A 21265-nucleotide genomic window follows, 5' to 3' on the forward strand; every position below is an offset into this window, starting at 1 on the left:
AATATAAAGACACAAGTAGGTTAAAAGGAAAAGTATGGAAAAATATATACCATGCTAACACTATTCAAAAGAAAGCTGGGGACAATAATATCATACAAAACAGATTTCGAACAAAGGATAACCCAGGGATTAAAAAAAAAAAGTCAAGTCAATTCATTAAGAGGTCGTAACAGTCCTAGACACTTACACATCTAATAACAGAGCATCAATACACAAAGAAATATTGATACAACTATCAGAAGCAATCTCCATAGCTAAGAGATTCCAATCCTCTCTCAAAAATTGATTGAACAGGCAGACAGAAAATCAATAAGGATACAGTATATAGACTAGCTTGACCTACTTGGCATTTATAGAATATTCCATTCAAGAGCAGCAAAATGCACATTCTTTTCAATGGCATATGGAATACTTGCAGAGACAGACCACATTCTAGGCCTTAAAATGTCTCATTCATAAAATTTCTAGAAAAGGAATAATTGTGGAGACAGAAAGCAGATCAGTGGTTACCTGGGGCTGGGAGTAGGAATAGTAATTGACTAAATAGGGAAAAGGAAACTTTGAGGTAATAGAATTGTTCTAAAACTGGAATTTGGTGATGGCTGCATAATTGTATAAAAATACTAAAAATCATCTAACTGTATTATGATGGGCAAATTGCATAGTATGTCAATTATATGTAATAGGGCTGAAAAAAAGAGATGTTCTCCAGATAAATGAAAAGTAAAGTTTATCACCACGAAACTGGCCTTACAAGAAATATTAAAGGGACTTCTCTGAGCTGAAAAGAAATGGCACTAATTAATAACAACAACAAAAAGTGAAAGTAAAAATCTCACGGAAAAGGTAAATAAATAGTAAAGGTAGTGAATTCAATCACTTTTAAAGCAAATATGAAGGTTAAAACACAAAAGTAGTAAAATTAAAACTACAATAGTTAGTTAAGGGATGCATAAATGTGACATCAAAAATATAAATGGGGGTACGTGTGGGTAACTCAATTGGTTGAGCTTCTGACACTTGATTTCAGCTCAGGTCATTATCTCATGGTTCATGGGAGCAAGCCCCACGTTGAACTCCATGCTGACAGTGCAGAGCCGCTTGGGATTCTCTCTCTCTCTCTCTCTCTGCCCCTCCTTACCCCCTTCAAAATAAATAAATAAATAAATTTAAAACAGACTATTATAATAATTTTCTTTCTTTCTTTCTTTTTATTATTAGAGAGAGAGAGAGAGAGAGAGAGAGCATGTGGGGAGGGGCAGAGGGAAAGAGAGAGAGAGAATCCCAAGTAGGTTCCATGCCCATTGTGGAGCCCTATGTGGGGCTTGATCTCACAGTAGTGAGATCATGAACTGAGCTGAAATCAAGTCGGATGCTTAACTGACTGAGCCACCCAGGAGTCCCCAAAACAGACTATTATAAACACAGGATGCTATATTTGAACCTCACAGTAACCACAAAGAAAAAATTTCCTGGTAAATACCACAAAAAAAAAAAAAAAAAAAAAGAAAGGAATCTAAACATAACACTAAAGAAAGCCATCATACCACAAGGGAAGAAAGAAAAGAAAAAAAGGAACAGAGAAAATCTAGGAAAACAGGCAGAAAACAATTGCAAAATAGCAATAAGCACATACTCACCATTAATTACTTTAAATGTAAATAAACTCTCCAATCAAAAGACATAAAATGGTTGAGTGGATTAAAAAAAAAAAAAAAGACCCACCTCTAGGCTGCCTACAAGAGATTCAATTTAGAAGTAAGGATACACATAGACTGAAAGTGAAGGGATAGGAAAAGATAGTTCATGCAAATAGAAATGAAAAGAAAGCTAGTGTAGCTATACTCATACAAGACAAAACAGACTTTAAAACAAAGACCAAGATGGGAATTACATAATTATAAAAGACCAATATGGGAATTATATAATGATAAAGGGGTGAATTCAACAAAAAGATACAACACTTATGAATATATCAAGAGTACCAAAATATATAAAGCAAAAATTAATAGATCTAAAGGGAGAAACTGACAGCATGACAGTAATAGTAGGGCACCTTAACACCCTCACTTACATCAAGAATAGATCAACCAGGCATAAAATCAATACGGAAACATTGGCTTTAATGACACATTAGACCAAATGGATTTAGTAGACATATACAGGAAACCCCATCCAAAAGCAGAATATACATTCTTCTCAAATGCACATGGAACATTCACCAGGACAGATCACAGGTTAAATTCAAGAAGATAGAGATTATATTAAGCATTTTCTCTGACCATCACAGTATAAAACTAGAAGTTGCTTACAAAAAAAAAAAAACCCTGGAAAAACAACAAAAATGTGGAGATAAACAACATGCTACTAAACAACTAATGATTCATCAAAGAAATCAAAGAAATAAAAAAAATACATAGAGACGAATGAAAACAGAAATATGACGTACCAAAATCAATGGGGTGCAGCAAAAGTGGTTCTAAGAGGGAAGATCACAGCAATATAAGCCTACCTCAAGAAATAAGAAAAACCTCAAACAATCTAACTTTACACCTGAAGGAGTTAGAAAAAAGAGAATAAATGAAGGCCAAAGTTAGTAGAAGAAAGAAAATGACAAAGATCAAAGTGGAAATAAATCAAATTGAGACTAAAACATAAATAAATAAATTAAAAAGATCAGTGAAACTAAGAGGTGGTTCTTTGAAAAGATAAATAAAGTTGACAAACCTTTAGCTAGACTAACCAAGAAAAGAAGAAAGAGGGCTCAAATAAGCGAAGTTACAACTAAAGTTATAATTATACTACAAATAATTATATGCAAATGAACTGGACAACCTAGAAGAAATGGAAAAATTCCCCAAAATATATAGCCTTCCAAGATTGAATCATGAAGAAATAGAAAATCTGTATAGACTGATTACTAGCAAGGAGATTGAAACAATAACAAAATCAACTCCCAACAGGGGCACCTGGGTGGCTCAGTTGGTTGAGTGTCCAACTCTTGATCTCTGCTCTGGTCATGACCTCATGGTTTGTGAGATCTAGCCCCCCATCTGGCTCTGTGCTGACAGCATGGAGCTTGCTTGGGATTCTGTGTCACTCCTTCTCTCTCTGTCCCTCTCCTATTTGCTCACTCTTGCTCTCTCTCAAAATAAATAAATAAACATTAAGGGGTGCCTGGGTGGCTCAGTTGGTTGAGCGTCTGACTTCAGCTCAGGTCATGATCTCGTGGTTTGTTGGTTTGAGCCCTGTGTCGGGATCTGTGCTGACAGCTGAGAGCCTGCAGCCTGCTTCAGATTCTGTGTCTCCCTCTTTCTCTGCCCCTCCCCCCACCATGCTCTGTCTCTGTCTCTCAAAAATGAATAAATGTTTCAAAAATTACTTTAAATAAATAAACATTTAAAAGACTCCCAAAAAACAAAAGTCCAGGACCAGACAGCTTCATTGGTAAATTTTACCAAACATTCGAAGAAGACTTAATACCTATCCCTTCTCAAACTCCTCCTTCAAAACACTGAAGAGAAGAAAACACTTCCAAACTGATTTTATGAGGGCAGCATTACCCTGATACCAAAACCAGACAAGTACACCACAAAAAAAGAAAATTATAGGCCAATATCCTTAATGAACATAGATGCAAAAATACTCAACAAATATAGCAAACCAAATTCAACAATACATTAAAAGAATCATACACCATGATCAAGTGGGATTTATTCCAGAGATCCAAGGATGATTCAACATCCACAAATTGATCAAGATGATATGCCACATTAACAAAATTAAGGATAAAAATCACATGATCATCTCAATAGATGCAGAAAAAGCATTTAACAAAATTTAACATCCATTTATGATAAAAACTCAATAAAACGGGTACAGAGGGAACACACCTCAATACAATAAAGGTCATATATGATAAACTCACAGCTAACATACTCAAATGGTGAAAAGCCAAAAGCTTTTCCTCTAAGATCATGAACAAGACAAAGATGTCCACTCTTCACACATTTATTCAACATAATACTGGAAGTTCTAGCCACAGAAATTAGGTAAGAAAAAGAAATAAAAGGCATCCAAAATAGAAAGGAAGAAGCAAAATTGTCACTATTTGCAGATACTTTATATAGAAAATTCTAAAGACTTTGTTGGAACTGAGAAAGACCATTAGACCTAATAAATACAGTAGAATTTCAGGATACAGTATCAATCTACAGAAATCAGTAGCATGTCAATACACTAATGAACTATCAGAAAGAGAACTGAAGAAAACAATCCCATTTACAATTGCATCAAAAGAGTAAAATATCTAGGAAGAAATTTCATCCAAGGAGGTGAAAGATCTGTACACTGAAAACTGTAAGACACTGATGCAGGAAACTGAAGACCCAAATAAATGGAAAGATATTCTGTGCTCTGGATTGGAGGAATCAATATTGTTAACATGTCCATACTACCCAAGGCAATCAACAGACTGAATGCAATCCCTTTCAAAATGCCAATGACATTTTTCACAGAACTGTAAGTACTAATTCAAATATTTTTATGGAATCACAAAAGATCCTGAATAGCCGGGATCTTGAGAAAGAACAACAAAGCTGAAGGTATTATGCTCCTTGACTTCAAACTAGATTACAAAGCTTTAGTAATCAAAATAGTATGGTACTGGCATAAAGACAGACACACAGATCAATACAACAGAATTGAGAGCCCAGAAATACATATACAGAGCCCAGAAATACACACACACACACACACACACACACACACACACACACACAATTTATGACAAAGGGGGAAGAACGCACAATGGAGAAAGGACAGTCTCTTCAATAAATGGTGCTGAGAAAACTGGACAGCCACATCCAAAAAAAAAAAAAAAAAAAAGAAACTAGATCACTATCTTACACTATACACAAAAATTAACTCAAAATGGATTAAAGACTTGTATGTAATACCTGAAACCATAGAACTCCTGGAAGAAAACATAGGTGGTAAGCTTCTTGAATCAGTCTTAGCTATATTTTTGTGGATAAGACTCCAAAGCGTAAGGGAAACAAAAGCAAAAATAAATGGGACTGTATCAAACAACACAGTTTATACACAGTGAAAGAAACCATCATCAAAATGTAAAAACAACCTACTGAATGGGAGAAGATATTTGCAAATCACATATCTGACAAGGAGTTCATATCCAAAATATATGAAAATTGCATACAACTTAACCATAAAAAGCAAACAACTTGATTTTAAAATGGGCCTAGGATCTGAATGGACATTTTTCCAAAGAAGAAATACAGATGGCCAACAGGCACGTGAAAAGATATTCAACATCACTGATTATTAGGGGAATGTAAATCAAAACCACAGTAAGGTATTACCTCACACTAGTTAGATTCATTATGATAAAAAAAAGACAAGAAATAAGTGTTAAGAGAATGTGGGGAAAAGGGAATTCTTGTACCCTGTTGGTGGAATATAAATTGGTCTGAGCATTATGAAAAATAGTATAGAGATTCCTCAAAACATTAAGAATAGAATTACAATACAATCCAGCTATTTCACTTGTGGTATTTAATCCAAAGATTATGAAAACTCTCATTTGAAATGATATATGCACCCCAATGTTCACAGCAATATTATCCACAATAGCCAAGATATGGAAAAACCTAAATGTCAGTTGATGCATAAATGGATAAAGAAGATGTGGTCTATATATACAATAGAATACTACTCAGACATAAAAAAATAATAAAATATTGTCATTTGTGACATGGTTGGACCTGGAGGGTATTATGTTAAGTGAAATAAGTCAGAAAGAGAAAGACAAAAACAGTACAATTTCACTCCTATGTGGAATCTAAAAATAAACAAAACAAAAACAAACTCATAGACACAAACCACAACAGATTGGTGGTTACCAGAAGGGAAGGGGGTTTGTCAGTGGTGAAATGGATGAAGGGGGTCAAATATATGCTGATGGATGGTAACTAGATTTTTGGAAGTGATCACTTTGTAATGAATGCAGATGCTGAATTATAATATTGTACATCTAAAAATTATATAATGTTATATACCAATCTTACCTCAAAATATCAGAAACAAAAACAAAGAACAATGGCAATGAATAAAAAAACAGTAACACATATGATAGATATTAATCCATCTATGTCAATAATCCACTTTAAATGTCAATGGTTTCAGTACATCAATTAAAAGACATAGACTATCAGAGTACAATAAAAAAATAAGACCTAACTCAGGGTGCCTGGGTGGCTCACTCAGTTAAGTATCAGACTTAGGCTCAGGTCATGATCTCACAGTTTGTGAGTATGAGCCCCGTGTCAGGCTCTGTGTTGACAGCTCAATCCTAGAGTCTGCTTTGGATTCTGTCTCCCTCTCTCTGTCCCTCCTCCACTCGCTCTCTCTCTCTCTCTCTCTCTCTCAAAAATAGACATTAAAATTTTTTTTAAATATTAAAAAAATAAGACCTAACTATATGTGGTCTACAAAAAAACCCCATTTTAACTATGAAAACAGAGAGTCAAAGAAAAGGGATGGAGAAAGATATAGTGTGCTAATGTTAATCAAAATAAAGCTGGAGTAGCTATATTAATTTCATAAAAAGAAGACTTCAGAGCAAGGAAAATTATCAGGGATAAAGAGGGTCATTACATAATGATAAAGGGGTCAATTCTCCAAAAGACCCAATGTTGTTAATGTGTATGTGCCTAACAAAAGAATGTCCAAATATATGAGATAAAACCTGATAGACAAAGAAAAATAGATCGATCTGTTACTAAAATAGTAGTGGACAGATCCAGCAGCAGAAAATAGTAAAGACAGAGTTGAAATAACAGTACCATTATTCAACTAAATGCAATTGACATCTATACAATACTTTACCAAACAACATCAAAATACACATTCTTCTCAGCCTCATATGGAACATTCACCAAGACAGAACACATTCTGGGTCATAAAACACACTTTAACAAATTTAAAAGAGGAGAAATCATACAAAGTATTCTCTCTGACTACAATAGAATTAAACCAGAAATCAGTAACAGAGAGATAGCTAGGAAACCCCCCAAATACTTGGCAATTAAACACACTTCTTTTTTATTTTAAAAAAAATTTTTTTCAACGTTTATTTATTTTTGGGACAGAGAGAGACAGAGCATGAACGGGGGAGGGGCAGAGAGAGAGGGAGACACAGAATCGGAAACAGGCTCCAGGCTCTGAGCCATCAGCCCAGAGCCCGACGCGGGGCTCGAACTCACGGACCGCGAGATCGTGACCTGGCTGAAGTCGGACGCTTAACCGACTGCGCCACCCAGGCGCCCCTAAACACACTTCTAAGTAATGTATGGCTCAAAGAAGTTTCAAGAGAAATAAAAAAATATTTTGAATGAAATAAAAATGAAAACACAACTTATTCAGATTTGTGGAATGCAGCAAAAGTAATGCTCAGAGGGAAATTTAGAACACAATTCATTTATTAGAAAAGAAGATAAATTTAAAATCAATCATTTGGGTTTCCACCTTAAGACACTAGAAAAAGAAGATCAAATTAAATCCAAAGTAAGCAGAAGTGAAGAAATAATAAAAACCAGGGAAGAAATTTATGAAATTAAAACAAGTCAATAGGAAAAAAAAATCAATAAAACTAAAATCTGGTTCTTTGAAAAGATCAATAAAATTGATTAACCTCTAGCCAGGATAACTAAGGAAAAAAGTGAGAAGACACAAATTACACATATCAGAAATGAAAGAAGGGCCATCATTACTAATTCCATTGACATAAAAAGATAATAAAGGAATATTATGAACTGTATCTCCTCAAATTTGATAACCTACCCAAAATGGATCAATTCTTTGGAAAATACAATCTGCCAAAATTCACAGAAGGAGAAACAGATAATCTGAATAGACCTTGTGTTAGTGTACTCATGCTGCCTTAACAAAGTACCATACACTGGATTGCATAAATAATGCAAATTTATTTTCTCAGAGTTCTGGAGTCTAGAAGTTTGGATCGGGGTTCTGGCTGATTTGGTTTCTGATGAGACCACTTCCTAGCTTGTAGACAGTGACCTCCTTACTTTGTCCTCACATGGCCTTTCTTCTGTGTGCATATGGACAGAGAGAGTACTTTGGTATCTCTCTTTTTAAAGGGACATTAATTCTGTCAGATCAGGACCATACCTTTATGACTTTATTTAACCTGAATTACTTCCTTAGAGGTCTCATCTCTAAATATAGCCACAATGGAAGTTAGTGCATCAGCATATGAATTTGAGGGAAACACAACTATTCAGTCCATAACTATATCTATTAAAGAAATTGAATTGATAATTAAATTGATAACCTTCCAAAACAGAAACCACCACATTAAAATGGGTTCTGGAGAATTCTACCAAACTTATAGGAAGAAATTATACCAATTCTTTGCAATCTCTTCCAGAAAATAGCAGAAGGAATACTTTCCTAATTACTCTATGAAGCTAATATTACCCTAATACCAAAATTACACAGATAAAAGAAAACTACAGACCAATATCTCTCAAGAACATGGATACAAAAATTCTCAACAAGATACTGGCAAGTTGAATCAAACAATGTATAAAAAGAATAACACACCACAACAAAGTGGTATTTGTTTCAGGAATGTAAAGCTGTTTCAACATTAAAAAAAAAAATCAATAAATGTAATCTATCATATAGATAAACTACAGAAGAAAAAGCACATGATCATATCAGTAGATGCAGAAAAGGCATTTGACAAAATCAAATACCCTTTCATGATAAAAATTCTCAGCAAACTTAGAGGGGAACGTCCTCAACTTGATAAAGAACATTTACAAAAAAAACCTATGGCTAACATCATACTTAAAAATAAGAAACTAGAAACTTTCCCACTAAGATCAGTAACAAAACAAGGATGTCCCTTTTCATCATTTCTTGTCAATATCATACTGAAAGTCCTGACTAATGCAATAAGAAAAAAAGATGTATTGCCTTTGTTTGTGGATAACATGATTATCTACATAGAAAATCCAAAAATCTGAAAGAATTGACAACAAACTCCTAGAACTAATATGCAATTATATTAGCAAGGTTGCAGGATACAATGTTAATATACAAAAATCACTTTCATATAGATCAACAAGTGGAATTTTAAATTAAAAACACAATGCCATTTGCATTGGCACTCAAAAAGTGAAATACTTAGATATAAATTGAACAAATCATGTACAAGATCCATGTGAGAAAAACTATGACAATGTGATGAAAGAAATCAAAGAACTAAATAAATGGAGAGATATTCCATGTTCATGGATAGGAAGAATCAATATTGTCAAGGTGTCAGTTCTTCCCAATTTGATCTATAGATTTAATGCAATCTCACGCAAAATCCAAGCAAGTTATTTTGCGTATAATTGACGGAGTTATTCTAACATTTATACAGAGGGGCAAAAGACCAAGAATATCCAACACAATATTGAAGGAGAAGAACACAACTGGAAAACTGACATCACTGGACTTCAAGGCTTACTATAAAGCTACAGTAATCAAAATAGGGTGGTGTGGGTAAAAAAATAGACAAATCAATGGAACAGAATTTTGTGAATACTGACAAACTGATTTTCTATAAAGTTCACTTTATATGAAGAGACACAAGACTCAGAATAGCCAAAACAATATTTAAGAACAAAGCCTAGGACTGACACTACCTGACTTCAAGACTTAGTATAAGGCTAATTAAGTCAATACTACAAAAAAAAAAAAAACAAATAGATCAGTGATACGGAATAAAGAATTTAAAAATACACCCATAAATAGAACCACCTGATCTTTGACAAAAAGCAAGGGCAGTACAATGGAACAAAGACAGTCTTTTCAACAAATGGTGCTGAAACAGCTGGATGTCCACCTGCAAAAATAATAATAATAATAATAATAATAATAATAATAAATCTAGACAGAGACCCTTCACAAAAATTAACTCAAAATGAATCATAGACATAAATGTAAAATGCAAAACTATAAAATGCCTAGAAGATTACATAGTAGAAAATCTAGGTGACCTTAGGTATGGCAATGATTTTTTTTTTTTTTAATTTTTTTTTTTTTCAACGTTTATTTATTTTTGGGACAGAGAGAGACAAAGCATGAACGGGGGAGGGGCAGAGAGAGAGGGAGACACAGAATCGGAAACAGGCTCCAGGCTCTGAGCCATCAGCCCATAGCCTGACGCGGGGCTCGAACTCACGGACCGTGAGATCGTGACCTGGCTGAAGTCGGACGCTTAACCGACTGCGCCACCCAGGCGCCCCAACAATGATTTTTTTATATATAACACCATGAACCATGAAAGAAAGAAGCTGGACTTCATTAAAATTTTAAACTTCTGCTCTGCCAAAGACACTGTCAAAAGGAGAAGGCAAGCCACAGACTGAGAGAGAATATTTGCAAAAGGCATACCTGATGAAGGACTGTCATCCAACTCAACACTAAAAAATGAACAACCAAACTGATTCAAAAGTGGCCAAAAGACCTAACAGATACCTTACCGAAGAAGATATAAGGATGGCAAATAAGCATACAAAACATTAACAGTATCATGTGTCATTAGCAAATTGTAAATTGAAATGAGAGAACAATACATATCTATTAGAATGGTCAAAATCCAGAATGCTGACAGACCAAATGCTGGCAAGGATCTGGAGCAACAGGAACTCTTACTCATTGCTGGTGGAATGCAAAATGGTGCAACTACTTTGGAAGAGAGTTTCTTAAAAACTAAACATACTCTTACCACATGACTCAGCAGTCTTTGGTAATTAAATGAGTTGAAAACTTATGTATATACAAAAACATACACACAAATGTTTATAATTTTATGGTTAATATTCAAAACTTGGAAGTAATCAACATGTCTTTCAGTAGGTGAATAAACTGTGGTACATCCAGAGAATGGAATATTATTTCGTGCTAAAAAGAAAGAAGCTATCAAGTCATGAAAAAACATGGAAGGGCCTTAAGTGCATATTATTAAGTGAAAGAAATCAATTTGAAAAGGCTCTATTTCTTTTTTTTTAAGTAATCTCTACACCAATGTGGGGCTTGAACTCAAAACCCCAAGGTTAAGAGTTGCATGTCCTACCAATTGAGCCAGCCAGGCACCCTGAAAAGACCTCTATTTCTTGACCTGGTTGGTGGTTACACAGACTTCTGCTTTATAAGAATTCATTGAACTGTACATGAATATTTTGTCGACTTTTACGTGTGACTCACATTTTAAAAATCTAATAAATATCCAAACACCAATACTATTATAGAGAAATGTACAAGTAAAATCATGACTTAAGCAGAGCAAAAACATGGTATCTTTCTGTGAGAAACCATCCTCATAGATTAGTTTCCCCATGCAAGTTTTTAAAATAAATAAATTAAGATAAAGCAAGTAACTTACAGAAGAAGATTGGCACATAATAAAAAGGAAAACAGCAGCTTGTCCTTCTCAAATAGTGATCGGCATATATTACAATATAAGTTGTATGTGAAGTGGTCATTTAAATATCGTAGGCGCTTTTCCAAAATTTTGGATTTGTTACTGAAAGGTTGAAAAACAGGCAAATATACTGTCAAACAAAACTAAGAAAAAATAAGTAACAGATGAACTAACATATAAGTAGCCACTGTTAAACACAAACACACACACACACACACACACACACACACGAGTGCATATAAAATGGTGAAATCTGAGGAAGTTCTGTGAATTTCCTGGTTGTGATATTGTACTATAATAATGTAAAACTGTTACTACAGGAGACATTGAATGAAGGATATATATGGGGCCTCCCTGTGTAGTTTTGTGTGTGTGCAACTTCTTCTAAATTTATATGTAAAAGACAGGGTATAAGACTATAAGAAAATAAAATAGGGTTTATACCATCTCTCTATTTTCAAAATTCTGAACTTATTATATTCCAAAATGACTGAAAATAATCACTAAATTAAGATACTTGCTGAATCTCTATTGGTGTGAATTTTTTTCTGGGTAGGGGACTATAAGAGATAAAGAATTATGAAATATTTACCTGTCCCAAAGAAGCATCAAATCTAGATCAAGATGTATACATTTAAAAAAAAAAAAAAAGATGAAAAGTCAGAAAACATATGAACAAAAGGTTACTTCCAGATGTGGTTATGGCTAATATCTGTCTTCTTTATGCTCTTATATGTTCAAAATTTTGCAATAATCACATATTACTTTCATTTTTTTAGTCCAAAAATTTTATCAGTAATATTTAAAAGACACTCATTCTGGGGAAGTTTGGGCAGCTACATACATACATACATACATACATACATACATACATACATACATAAGCAAGCAAGCAAGCAATTACCACATGACCCAGCAACTGCACTCCTGGGCATTTATCCTAGAAATGAAAACTTATGCTCACATAAAAACCTGTACATGTTATTCATAAGAGCTAAAAATTGGAAATAACCCAGATGTCCTGTAGTACATCGATACCATGAAATATTTCTCAGCAATAAAAAGGAACAAACTACTGACACACACAACAACCTGAATGAGTCCCCAGAGAATTAAGCTGGGTGAATAAAAGCCAATCCTTAAAAGTTATGTGCTATATGATCCCATTTATATGACATTCTTGAAATGACAAAATTACAGAAACGGAGAATGGATTAGCGGTTCTCAAAGATTAAGGAGGGGATGGGAAAGAAGTGGGTGTGGCTATAAAAGGGCAGCATGGGAATCCTTGTGGTAATAGTGGTGTTCCCTATCTTGACTGTATCAACAGCAATGTCCTGGTTGTGATCATTGTAGAAGTTTTCAAGATGTCACCATTGAGGAAACTGGGTAGAGAATACACAGGATTGCTCTATTTTCTTTCTTTCTTTCTTTCTTTCTTTCTTTCTTTCTTTCTTTCTTTCTTTCTTTCTTTCTTTCTCTCTCTCTCTCTCTTTCTCTCTTTCTTTCTTTCTTTCTATTCTCTACACCCAACGCCTAGCTCAAACTCAAAACCCCAAAATCAAGAGTTGCATGCTCCACCAACTGAGCCAGCCAGGCACCCCCACTGTATAATTTCTTATAACTACATGTGAATCTACATTTATCTCAAAATTAATTTTAATTTTAAATTTTAGTTTAATTTTTAAAAAGCAATCCGTTGATCCATGGAAAGGTGATAGAAGAGTAGGGGATAGTGACACTTCTCTGAGCAGACCTTTTAGTTCAGGATTTACTTCTGGAGTCATATTAATGGGTTATGTGCTCAAAAATATAATAAAATTAAAATCAACAAGGGTGAAGGGAAAACTCTAAAATGAAATTAAAAAAAAAAAATCCAAACCAACAACAAATGAACCTAACTGTATTTCACATCAATAACATTGCCATGCTGAAGGAGGAAAAATTAACACAAGTAATTTTTTGAATATAGTTTTTTATGTCTAAAAACAAAAAGACTGTAATTTTCTGTGTGGACATCTGTATTCAATTCTCTTCAGTATATACCTCAGAATCACTGGATTTGCTGATTACTAGATCATATGGCAACTCTATGTTTAATATTTTCAAGAATGTCCTCAATATTTCCAAAGTGGCAGCACTAATTTACATTCCTGCCAGCAGTGTATGAGGGTTCTGATGACTCTGCATCCTTGCTGACACTTGTTATCGACATTTATGTCAATTCCTCAACTTGAATTTTCTCCATCGTGTGGATGGTGTAAGTTCAAATTCCAAATCCCAACTGGTAATCTTAGGGATTTCAGTCACTCCAGTGAGACTGTTCTACCAAGAGCCCATGTAGACCGTATATGGTAGGCTCAAATCATATTTTTATTCTACTTAACAAATACAGTAGTTACTAAGCACCAGATGCTGCGATAAACAGTTCATAAATATTAAATTCTTATAACAATTCTAAAAGGTAGGTATGATTATTATCTCTATTTTATAGATAAAAAAATTTGAGGCAATTACAGAAAGGTTAACTGACTTGACTGTACTAATGTAGCTAGTATGTGGCAGAACTGAGATTTCACCCCCTACTCCAGTCTGACTTTAAAGCCTGTGTATGTTTATTAATTGATTAAAGTGAAAATATCTAGCAAACAATTAGAAATGTGGGCCTGGGAGCACCTGGGTGGCTCAGCCAGTTGAGTGACTTGATTTCAGCTCAGGTCATGATCCCAGGGTCATGGGATGGAGCCCAGGTTATGATCCCAGGGTCATGTGGGGACTCCATGCTGAGTGTGGAGACTGCTTGGGATTCCCTCTCTCTTTTTTTCTCTCTCTCTCCCTCTGCCCCTCTCGCCGGCTTGCACACTCTCTCTCTACAAATAAAAAAAAAAAATTAAGGGGCGCCTGGGTGGCTCAGTTGGTTGAGCATCCAACTTCAGCTCAGGTCATGATCTCATGGCTTGTGAGTTTGAGCCCCGCATCGGGTTCTGTGCTGACAGCTCAGAGCCTGGAGCCTGCTTCAGATTCTGTGTCTCTCTGTCTCTCTCTCTCTCTCTCTCTCTCTCTCTGCCCCTCCCCCACTGGCACTCTCTCTCTCTCTCAAAAATAAACATTAAAAAATTAAAAAAAATTAATTACAAAGAAATATGGGACTGAAGCTTTTTATTTTTTAAATTTTATTCATTCATTCATTCATTCATTCATTTTTAAAATTTATTTATTTTTGAGAGAGAGTGCACGCATGAGCAGAGCAGGGGCAGGGCAGAGGGAGAGGGAGAGAGTGAGAATCCCAAGCAGACTCTGCACTGTCAGCGTGGAGCCCAACACGGGACTCAAACTCATGAAACCTGAGATCATGACCTGAGTCAAAATCAAGAGTCAGAGGTCAACTAAATGAGCCACCCAGGCACCCCAAATTTTATTTATTTTTTTAAGAATTTATTTTTAAGCAATTTCTACACCCAATGTGGGGCTCAAACTCACAACCCAAGATCAAGAGTTGCTTGCTCTACTGACTGAGCCAGCCAGGCACCCTGGGACTGTAACTTTTTAGAGATCTCAAAGGTAGAGAAAGATATTGTAGTTGCCAGCAAAGATAAATCAGGTGCCATATTAAAATATTTAAAAGAGGCAGGGAGGACTAAAGCTAATCCTTCTATGCCTACATTTTGAGTGGGGGTGAAATAAAACTGAGAATAAAATGGAGGCTTTCTCTCTCCCTCTCTTTCTTTCAACTTTTCCTATTTTTAAATACTCTGTAATGAATGCATATTACATATTAAGAAAAAAAGTTATGTGTTTTTTAATGGAAAGCATGGTGGAAATCCAACATAGGGAGGATGAATGAAGCTAGAGAAGGTTTACCTGTCATGAATGGAGTTGATGTAAAGGTTCACAAACCAGGTGAGAGAGTACTGGTACATGGGATCGATGTTAGCCAGGTCTGCAATGCTGAAGAATAATACTGATGAATGTTTAGCAATGGGTCTGTAGCCTTCTCGAGACTCTGCTATTTTGAGTTCTGTTTTCTCTGCAATCTAGAAGAAGAGAAAAATCAAGATTAAGAAGTAGGAAATGTGTTTTTTTAATTATGTGTTTTTCATGTAATAAAGTTTATGTTAAAAAAAAATAACCCTCTAACTCAATGGCAAAATTACAGAGGTATGGTTTACAAGGAAAGGTTTTAGTATGCTAGAAGCTGGAAAGACAGAAAGACAAAAAGAAAGACAGAAAGACAGAAACAAAGAGGGAGAGAGAGAAAGGGGGAGGGAGAGAGGGAGGAAAAAGGAAAAGGAAGGAAAGAATTAGGAAGGGAGGGAAGAGGAAGAAGGGAGGGAGAAGAATCAATGAAAAATAGTTTAAGGTTGTGTTTCTTGTTTGGGGAATACCAGAGCTGTCAATCTTTGCTTTTTTTGTCTGGATCTGACATGTGTCTACTATAGTCACTCATCTTCTTTGATTTCAATAGGTCAGAGAGAGGGAGAAAGAGAGAAAGAAAGAGGGAGAGGGAGGGAGAGAGAGAGAAGGAGGGAGGGAGGGAGGGGGGAGGGAGAGAATGTGCACATGTGTATGTTTAAGGTGTCAACATGTGTACCAGAACCCAGCAAAAGTCTGGGAAAGTAGATTTCACAAATATTTGTTAGCTGATGGGGTTATAGAACAGTACCTTTTCAAGGTTTATTTATTTTTGGGACAGAGAGAGACAGAGCATGAACGGGGGAGGGGCAGAGAGAGAGGGAGACACAGAATCGGAAACAGGCTCCAGGCTCTGAGCCATCAGCCCAGAGCCTGACGTGGGGCTCGAACTCACGGACCGCGAGATCGTGACCTGGCTGAAGTCGGACGCTTAACCGACTGCGCCACCCAGGCGCCCCGAACAGTACCTTTTCAATTAGCTTCTTGTATGTTTAACATTTCTGGACATAGTAGGGGTGTTAATATTTGACCCCAAAAGAAAAAACTTCTGAAAGGTAACAGCTCTTCAGCTGACAACTCTATCTGATAGAATGCTATTCTATAGGAAAAATGTGTAGAGCACTTATTCAATCCACTTTTCCTTCTTTGGACACACTATCTACAGACTCTGCTGAATGAGTGTGCCTGGGTAGTCATGTTTATACTGAATGATCCTCTTTGTAGCTGATTCAGTCAGGAAGTAGAGATAGAACTGGGCCCAAGATAAGCTAAATCAATTCTTCCCCCAGAGAATTAGAATTTTAAGAGCCTCAGAAGCTGAAGTCAAGTGGTACTGGGCATTAGTGATAATAAAAGGTAATGGAACCAAAGCTGGTTTCTACAGGCAAGACAAATGTTTGAAGGAACAGATGTAAAGTGTTACCAGAGAAATTGGTTTTAAGATGGAGAGGCACATATGAGGACTGCACAGTCTTAGAGAGGGGCAGACAAAGAGCATAGAAACTTTCCATTTATTCTTGAGGCCGGTATGTACTTCTGTAATTGGGGAAATAAAATGCTCCCTTGTATCTTTTTTTTTTTTTTTTTTTTTCAATTTGAGCATAGTTGACACACAATGTTACATTAGTTTCAGGTATAAATATAGTGACTGGACAAGTTGATACATTATGCTATGTTCACCACAAGTATAGCTACCATCTGTCAGTATACAACACTATTACAATGTTTTTGACTATATTCCTTATGCTGTCCTTGTATCTTTTTTATTTGAGCTAATTTGAGTGTGCTTCTGTTCCTTGCAAACAAACTTTCTCCAGAGTTATACTGGGAGAAAATTGAAAAAGAGTCAAAAGGTTGCTAGGACTCTTTTTTCACCTGCTGTTTCTTTGTTATCTCATTGGACATCATTTTAGCAGAGTCTAAGACTTTAATTGCACTTTCGTCTTCTAAAATGTTGCCTTCTGAAGATGATAATGTTTCTAAAATTTTCTTCTCTATATCTTTTAGCTGTTTCTTATTAGCTGCAGACTGAAGAATAAGGGCATTTCGTTCCTCTTCTAATTCTGGTCTAAAAAGATAGAAACAGTTAGTCTAAACTTGCAGTATTTTATCAAGTTCATATCTAAATACTAGGTATCACAATTTTGTAGACATTTAAATAATTTTGTAGAAATGTAACACAAACTAAGATATATAACACAAACTTTAGCCTAAGGAAAAAGGTTATTTCCATACAAATGATAGTTTGAGAAACATGAGCAAAAAATGATCATTAAATTCACATATGTGAAATGTGGCAATAACTTAATAAGCCTAAGAATGCGCTATGTTTATCCATATGGCTTAGGTAGTTTTGTGAGGATAAGAACTGGAGAAGAAACACAACAGAAAACTTCTTATCTATTCTTTGGCTTTTTCATATTCAGTGTTACTTTCATTATCTCTTCCGCAAGAACAGAATCAGAAAAGATGACTCATCATATAATTGTCTCTTCAGGTAAAAGACAAAATTGGCACTTAACATCTTTACAAATATAGTATATAACTTCAAAATATCATAATTCACCATGTTCAGGAATATGTTAGGACATGGTTCTGTCTTGGATACTATACAAGTGGGATTCAAATATTGGAAGTAACAAAAGTAACACACGATTATATAATTTCCCTTACAATTTGGTTTCATAAAATAGAGTGCTTGATAATGCTATGTGAAGCTCCAAGTGGAATCAAAGATTTCTTTCAGGAAGCAATCCTTTACTAGTAGCCCTATCAGGTATTTTAATATCTTTTTCTCATTTAAAACATAGCACATGCGGGGCGCCTGGGTGGCGCAGTCGGTTGAGCGTCCGACTTCAGCCAGGTCACGATCTCGCGGTCCGTGAGTTCGAGCCCCGCGTCGGGCTCTGGGCTGATGGCTCAGAGCCTGGAGCCTGTTTCCGATTCTGTGTCTCCCTCTCTCTCTGCCCCTCCCCCGTTCATGCTCTGTCTCTCTCTGTCTCAAAAATAAATAAACGTTAAAAAAAAATTTTTAAAACATAACACATGCTAGTAATGGAAAAATACATAAAGTATAAAAAAATAATTAAAATTATCCACAATCTTACCACCCTTAGAGATGACCACTGTTAACATTCTGGCATATTCCCTCCCAAGTGGACAGATATATATACATATAATTCATGCATTAACTTTTTTTTTAAACAAAATATTACCCATACCATGTATAGTTTTGTATCCTGTTTTTTCATTCTTATCTAAGTATTTCATCATTCATTCTTATTTCACTATTTCACTATATTACTCAACTATTTCATTATTTCATTAACATCCTATATTTAAGTCTTTCAACACATTTCTGATTTTGTCCACAGCATATATTCTTAGGGATGAACTCTTTGGCTCAAACAATCAGATACAAGTCTGAAGTCATGACATGTCTCCTGAATCCTACTATCCATACTAGGAGCCCAATATAACATGGTTGGCTTATGACTTACTTGTTACAGAATGACTATTTTATTTTAGTTTTTATGTTTATTTTTATTTTTTGAGAGAGGGTGAGCGCATGCAAGTGGGGGATGGGGAGAAGGAAGGGGAGGGAGAGAATCCCAAGCACAGGGTACAATCTCACGATCATGAGATCATGACCTGAGCTGAAATAAGAGGTGGACACTCAAATGAATGAGCCACCCAGGTACCCCCAGAGCAGCTATTTTAAAGGATTACATACTTATTTTATAACAATACCTAAAATTTGACAAGGTTTTGGAATAATCACATAACAAAAGTATTAATGACCTACAAATATTCCTCTTTAGGCCATCTGGAAGCATATAAGGAAATGTATACACTTCACTCATATGAGGACTTTAAGATACAAAACAGATGAACATAAGGGAATGGAAGCAAAAATAATATAAAAACAGGGAGGGGGACAAAACATAAGAGACTCTTAAATATGGAGAACAAACAGAGGGTTGCTGGAGGGGTTGTGGGAGGGGGGATGGGCTAAATGGGTAAAGGGCATTAAGGAATCTACTCCTGAAATCATTGTTGCACTATATGCTAACTAACTTGGATGTAAATTTAAAAAAATAAAGAAAATTAAAAAAAAAATACACACCTCTCCTTTGCAACAACAATACCTAGTAACTGATCTTCAAGTCCTTCCGGAGTTATCATGAAATTGAGCAAAGACACCTTTGTAGCCAGTTCTGGCATAAAGTGTGGATTTCTCAGTTTTGTGGTGATGTAAAACTTGAAATCAAAGGAATACTCAATAATGACCTCACCAAGTCTGATGCAGTCAATGCCACCTATATTTCAGAAAGCAAACACATGATAAGTAAGCCACAGTTGTATAGCTCCTCCATGTTAAGGCCATTCCTGAGATAAGTAACGGGTCTTAAAGTAATATAAAATAGAATAGAGGTGTGACAAAAGTCATGGACACACAGGCAAATAAGCAATTATACAGCAGGACTCATTCATTCTGGAGTGGTCTAAGACATTTTCTGTCATTGTCATGGAGCCTTCTAAATCAAAATTCCTTTTGATCTTACCTCCTCTATAAATTTTCAATCATGAGTCCAAGATTATTTGTATATTACTAAAGCTCTTAAAAATACTAGAGTTTGGCAGAGATAAAAATTTTTATAAGCAGAAAGGTGTAAGGTTGGCACTATCTACCCAAAGTCAACTCTGGTTCACATTAACCATTACTATTCATACTAATGGACTTTCTGAGCTCCATGGTCACAAGATAAAGTAATTTCAGGCTGGCTTCAACTTCTTTATATTCTCTACTGAACAACCATCTAGATAACAGTGGTTAACATAATGAACAGAGGGCAAGATATTTATTTTAGAATATCTGACCCAAATTCATTCCTGATACTTGTTTCAAATTTCCTTTCACACATAACAATGACCCAGAAGTTTGAGTTATTAACATTATTCTTAAATTTATGTAGTGGCTTTCTTGCCTCAAAGATATGTCTTAAAGATAATCCAACCATCTTTCAGTGCTACCAGCTAATATTAATGAACTTCTACCTTGCTTAAAAGTTTGTCTAAGTAGTAAAGGCTCCAAAGATGGGTCCAGTTCTTCACCAACATTTTCTAATAGAAGTGGAGTTCCAAACTGAATACAATTTTCCAGTGTTCTCATATAGTCCGAATCAGATAACTTAATAATGCTAAGCTGATTTTCTTTTTCAGAGTTTTTGATCCACTTATTGGCTTGACCCTGAGGGTCAATCATTAAGGGCCTAGAATATAATAAGAAAAATTCTGAGGGAAATAGATAGATGTCGGTATTTCTTTAAAATTATGTAATTTAAATAATAAACATCACCATCAATCTGTATCAATGCAAAGTGTTTACGTACATTATCAGGATTAATCTTCACGAGAGTCCTATGAGAAAAAAGTAAACACTTTCTTATACTATACACAAAAATAAATTCAAAATGGATGAAAGACCTAAATGTGACACAAAACCACCCTAGAGGAGAGCAATAACCTCTTTGACATTGGCTGTCACTACTTCTTACTAGATATGTCTCTTGAGGCAAGGGAAACAAAAGCAAAAATAAACTATTGGGACTTCGTCAAGACAAGATGCTTCTGCACAGAAAAGAAGACAATCAATAAAATGAAAAGGCAACTGACAGAATGGAAGACTATGTTTGCAAATGACATATCTGATAAAGAGTCTCCAAAATCTATAAAGAACTTATCAAACTCAACACCCAAAAATATCTAGCTAAAAAATGGGCAGGGGCACCTAGGTGGCTCACTGGGTTAAGCATCTGCCTCTTGATTTCAGCT

At 35.3% G+C, this 21265-nt stretch overlaps 1 protein-coding gene across 4 annotated transcripts in view; it reads right to left on the reverse strand.

Annotated features, from left to right (window-relative positions):
• Window positions 1–21265, reverse strand: part of DNAH12 (dynein axonemal heavy chain 12) — a 220239-nt gene that overhangs the window by 34054 nt on the left and 164920 nt on the right. For all 4 annotated transcript variants that reach the window (XM_045493288.1, XM_045493286.1, XM_045493287.1 and 1 more), the window contains 5 exons: window positions 20489–20703; window positions 19557–19749; window positions 17306–17498; window positions 15380–15552; window positions 11480–11620 (listed from right to left, as the gene is read on the reverse strand). In XM_045493288.1, the coding sequence (XP_045349244.1) occupies window positions 11480–11620; window positions 15380–15552; window positions 17306–17498; window positions 19557–19749; window positions 20489–20703 (915 nt within the window). The remainder of the gene's footprint in view (window positions 1–11479; window positions 11621–15379; window positions 15553–17305; window positions 17499–19556; window positions 19750–20488; window positions 20704–21265) is intronic.

Source organism: Leopardus geoffroyi, chromosome A2 (assembly GCF_018350155.1).
Source record: "Leopardus geoffroyi isolate Oge1 chromosome A2, O.geoffroyi_Oge1_pat1.0, whole genome shotgun sequence".
Classification (NCBI taxonomy): domain Eukaryota; kingdom Metazoa; phylum Chordata; class Mammalia; order Carnivora; family Felidae; genus Leopardus; species Leopardus geoffroyi.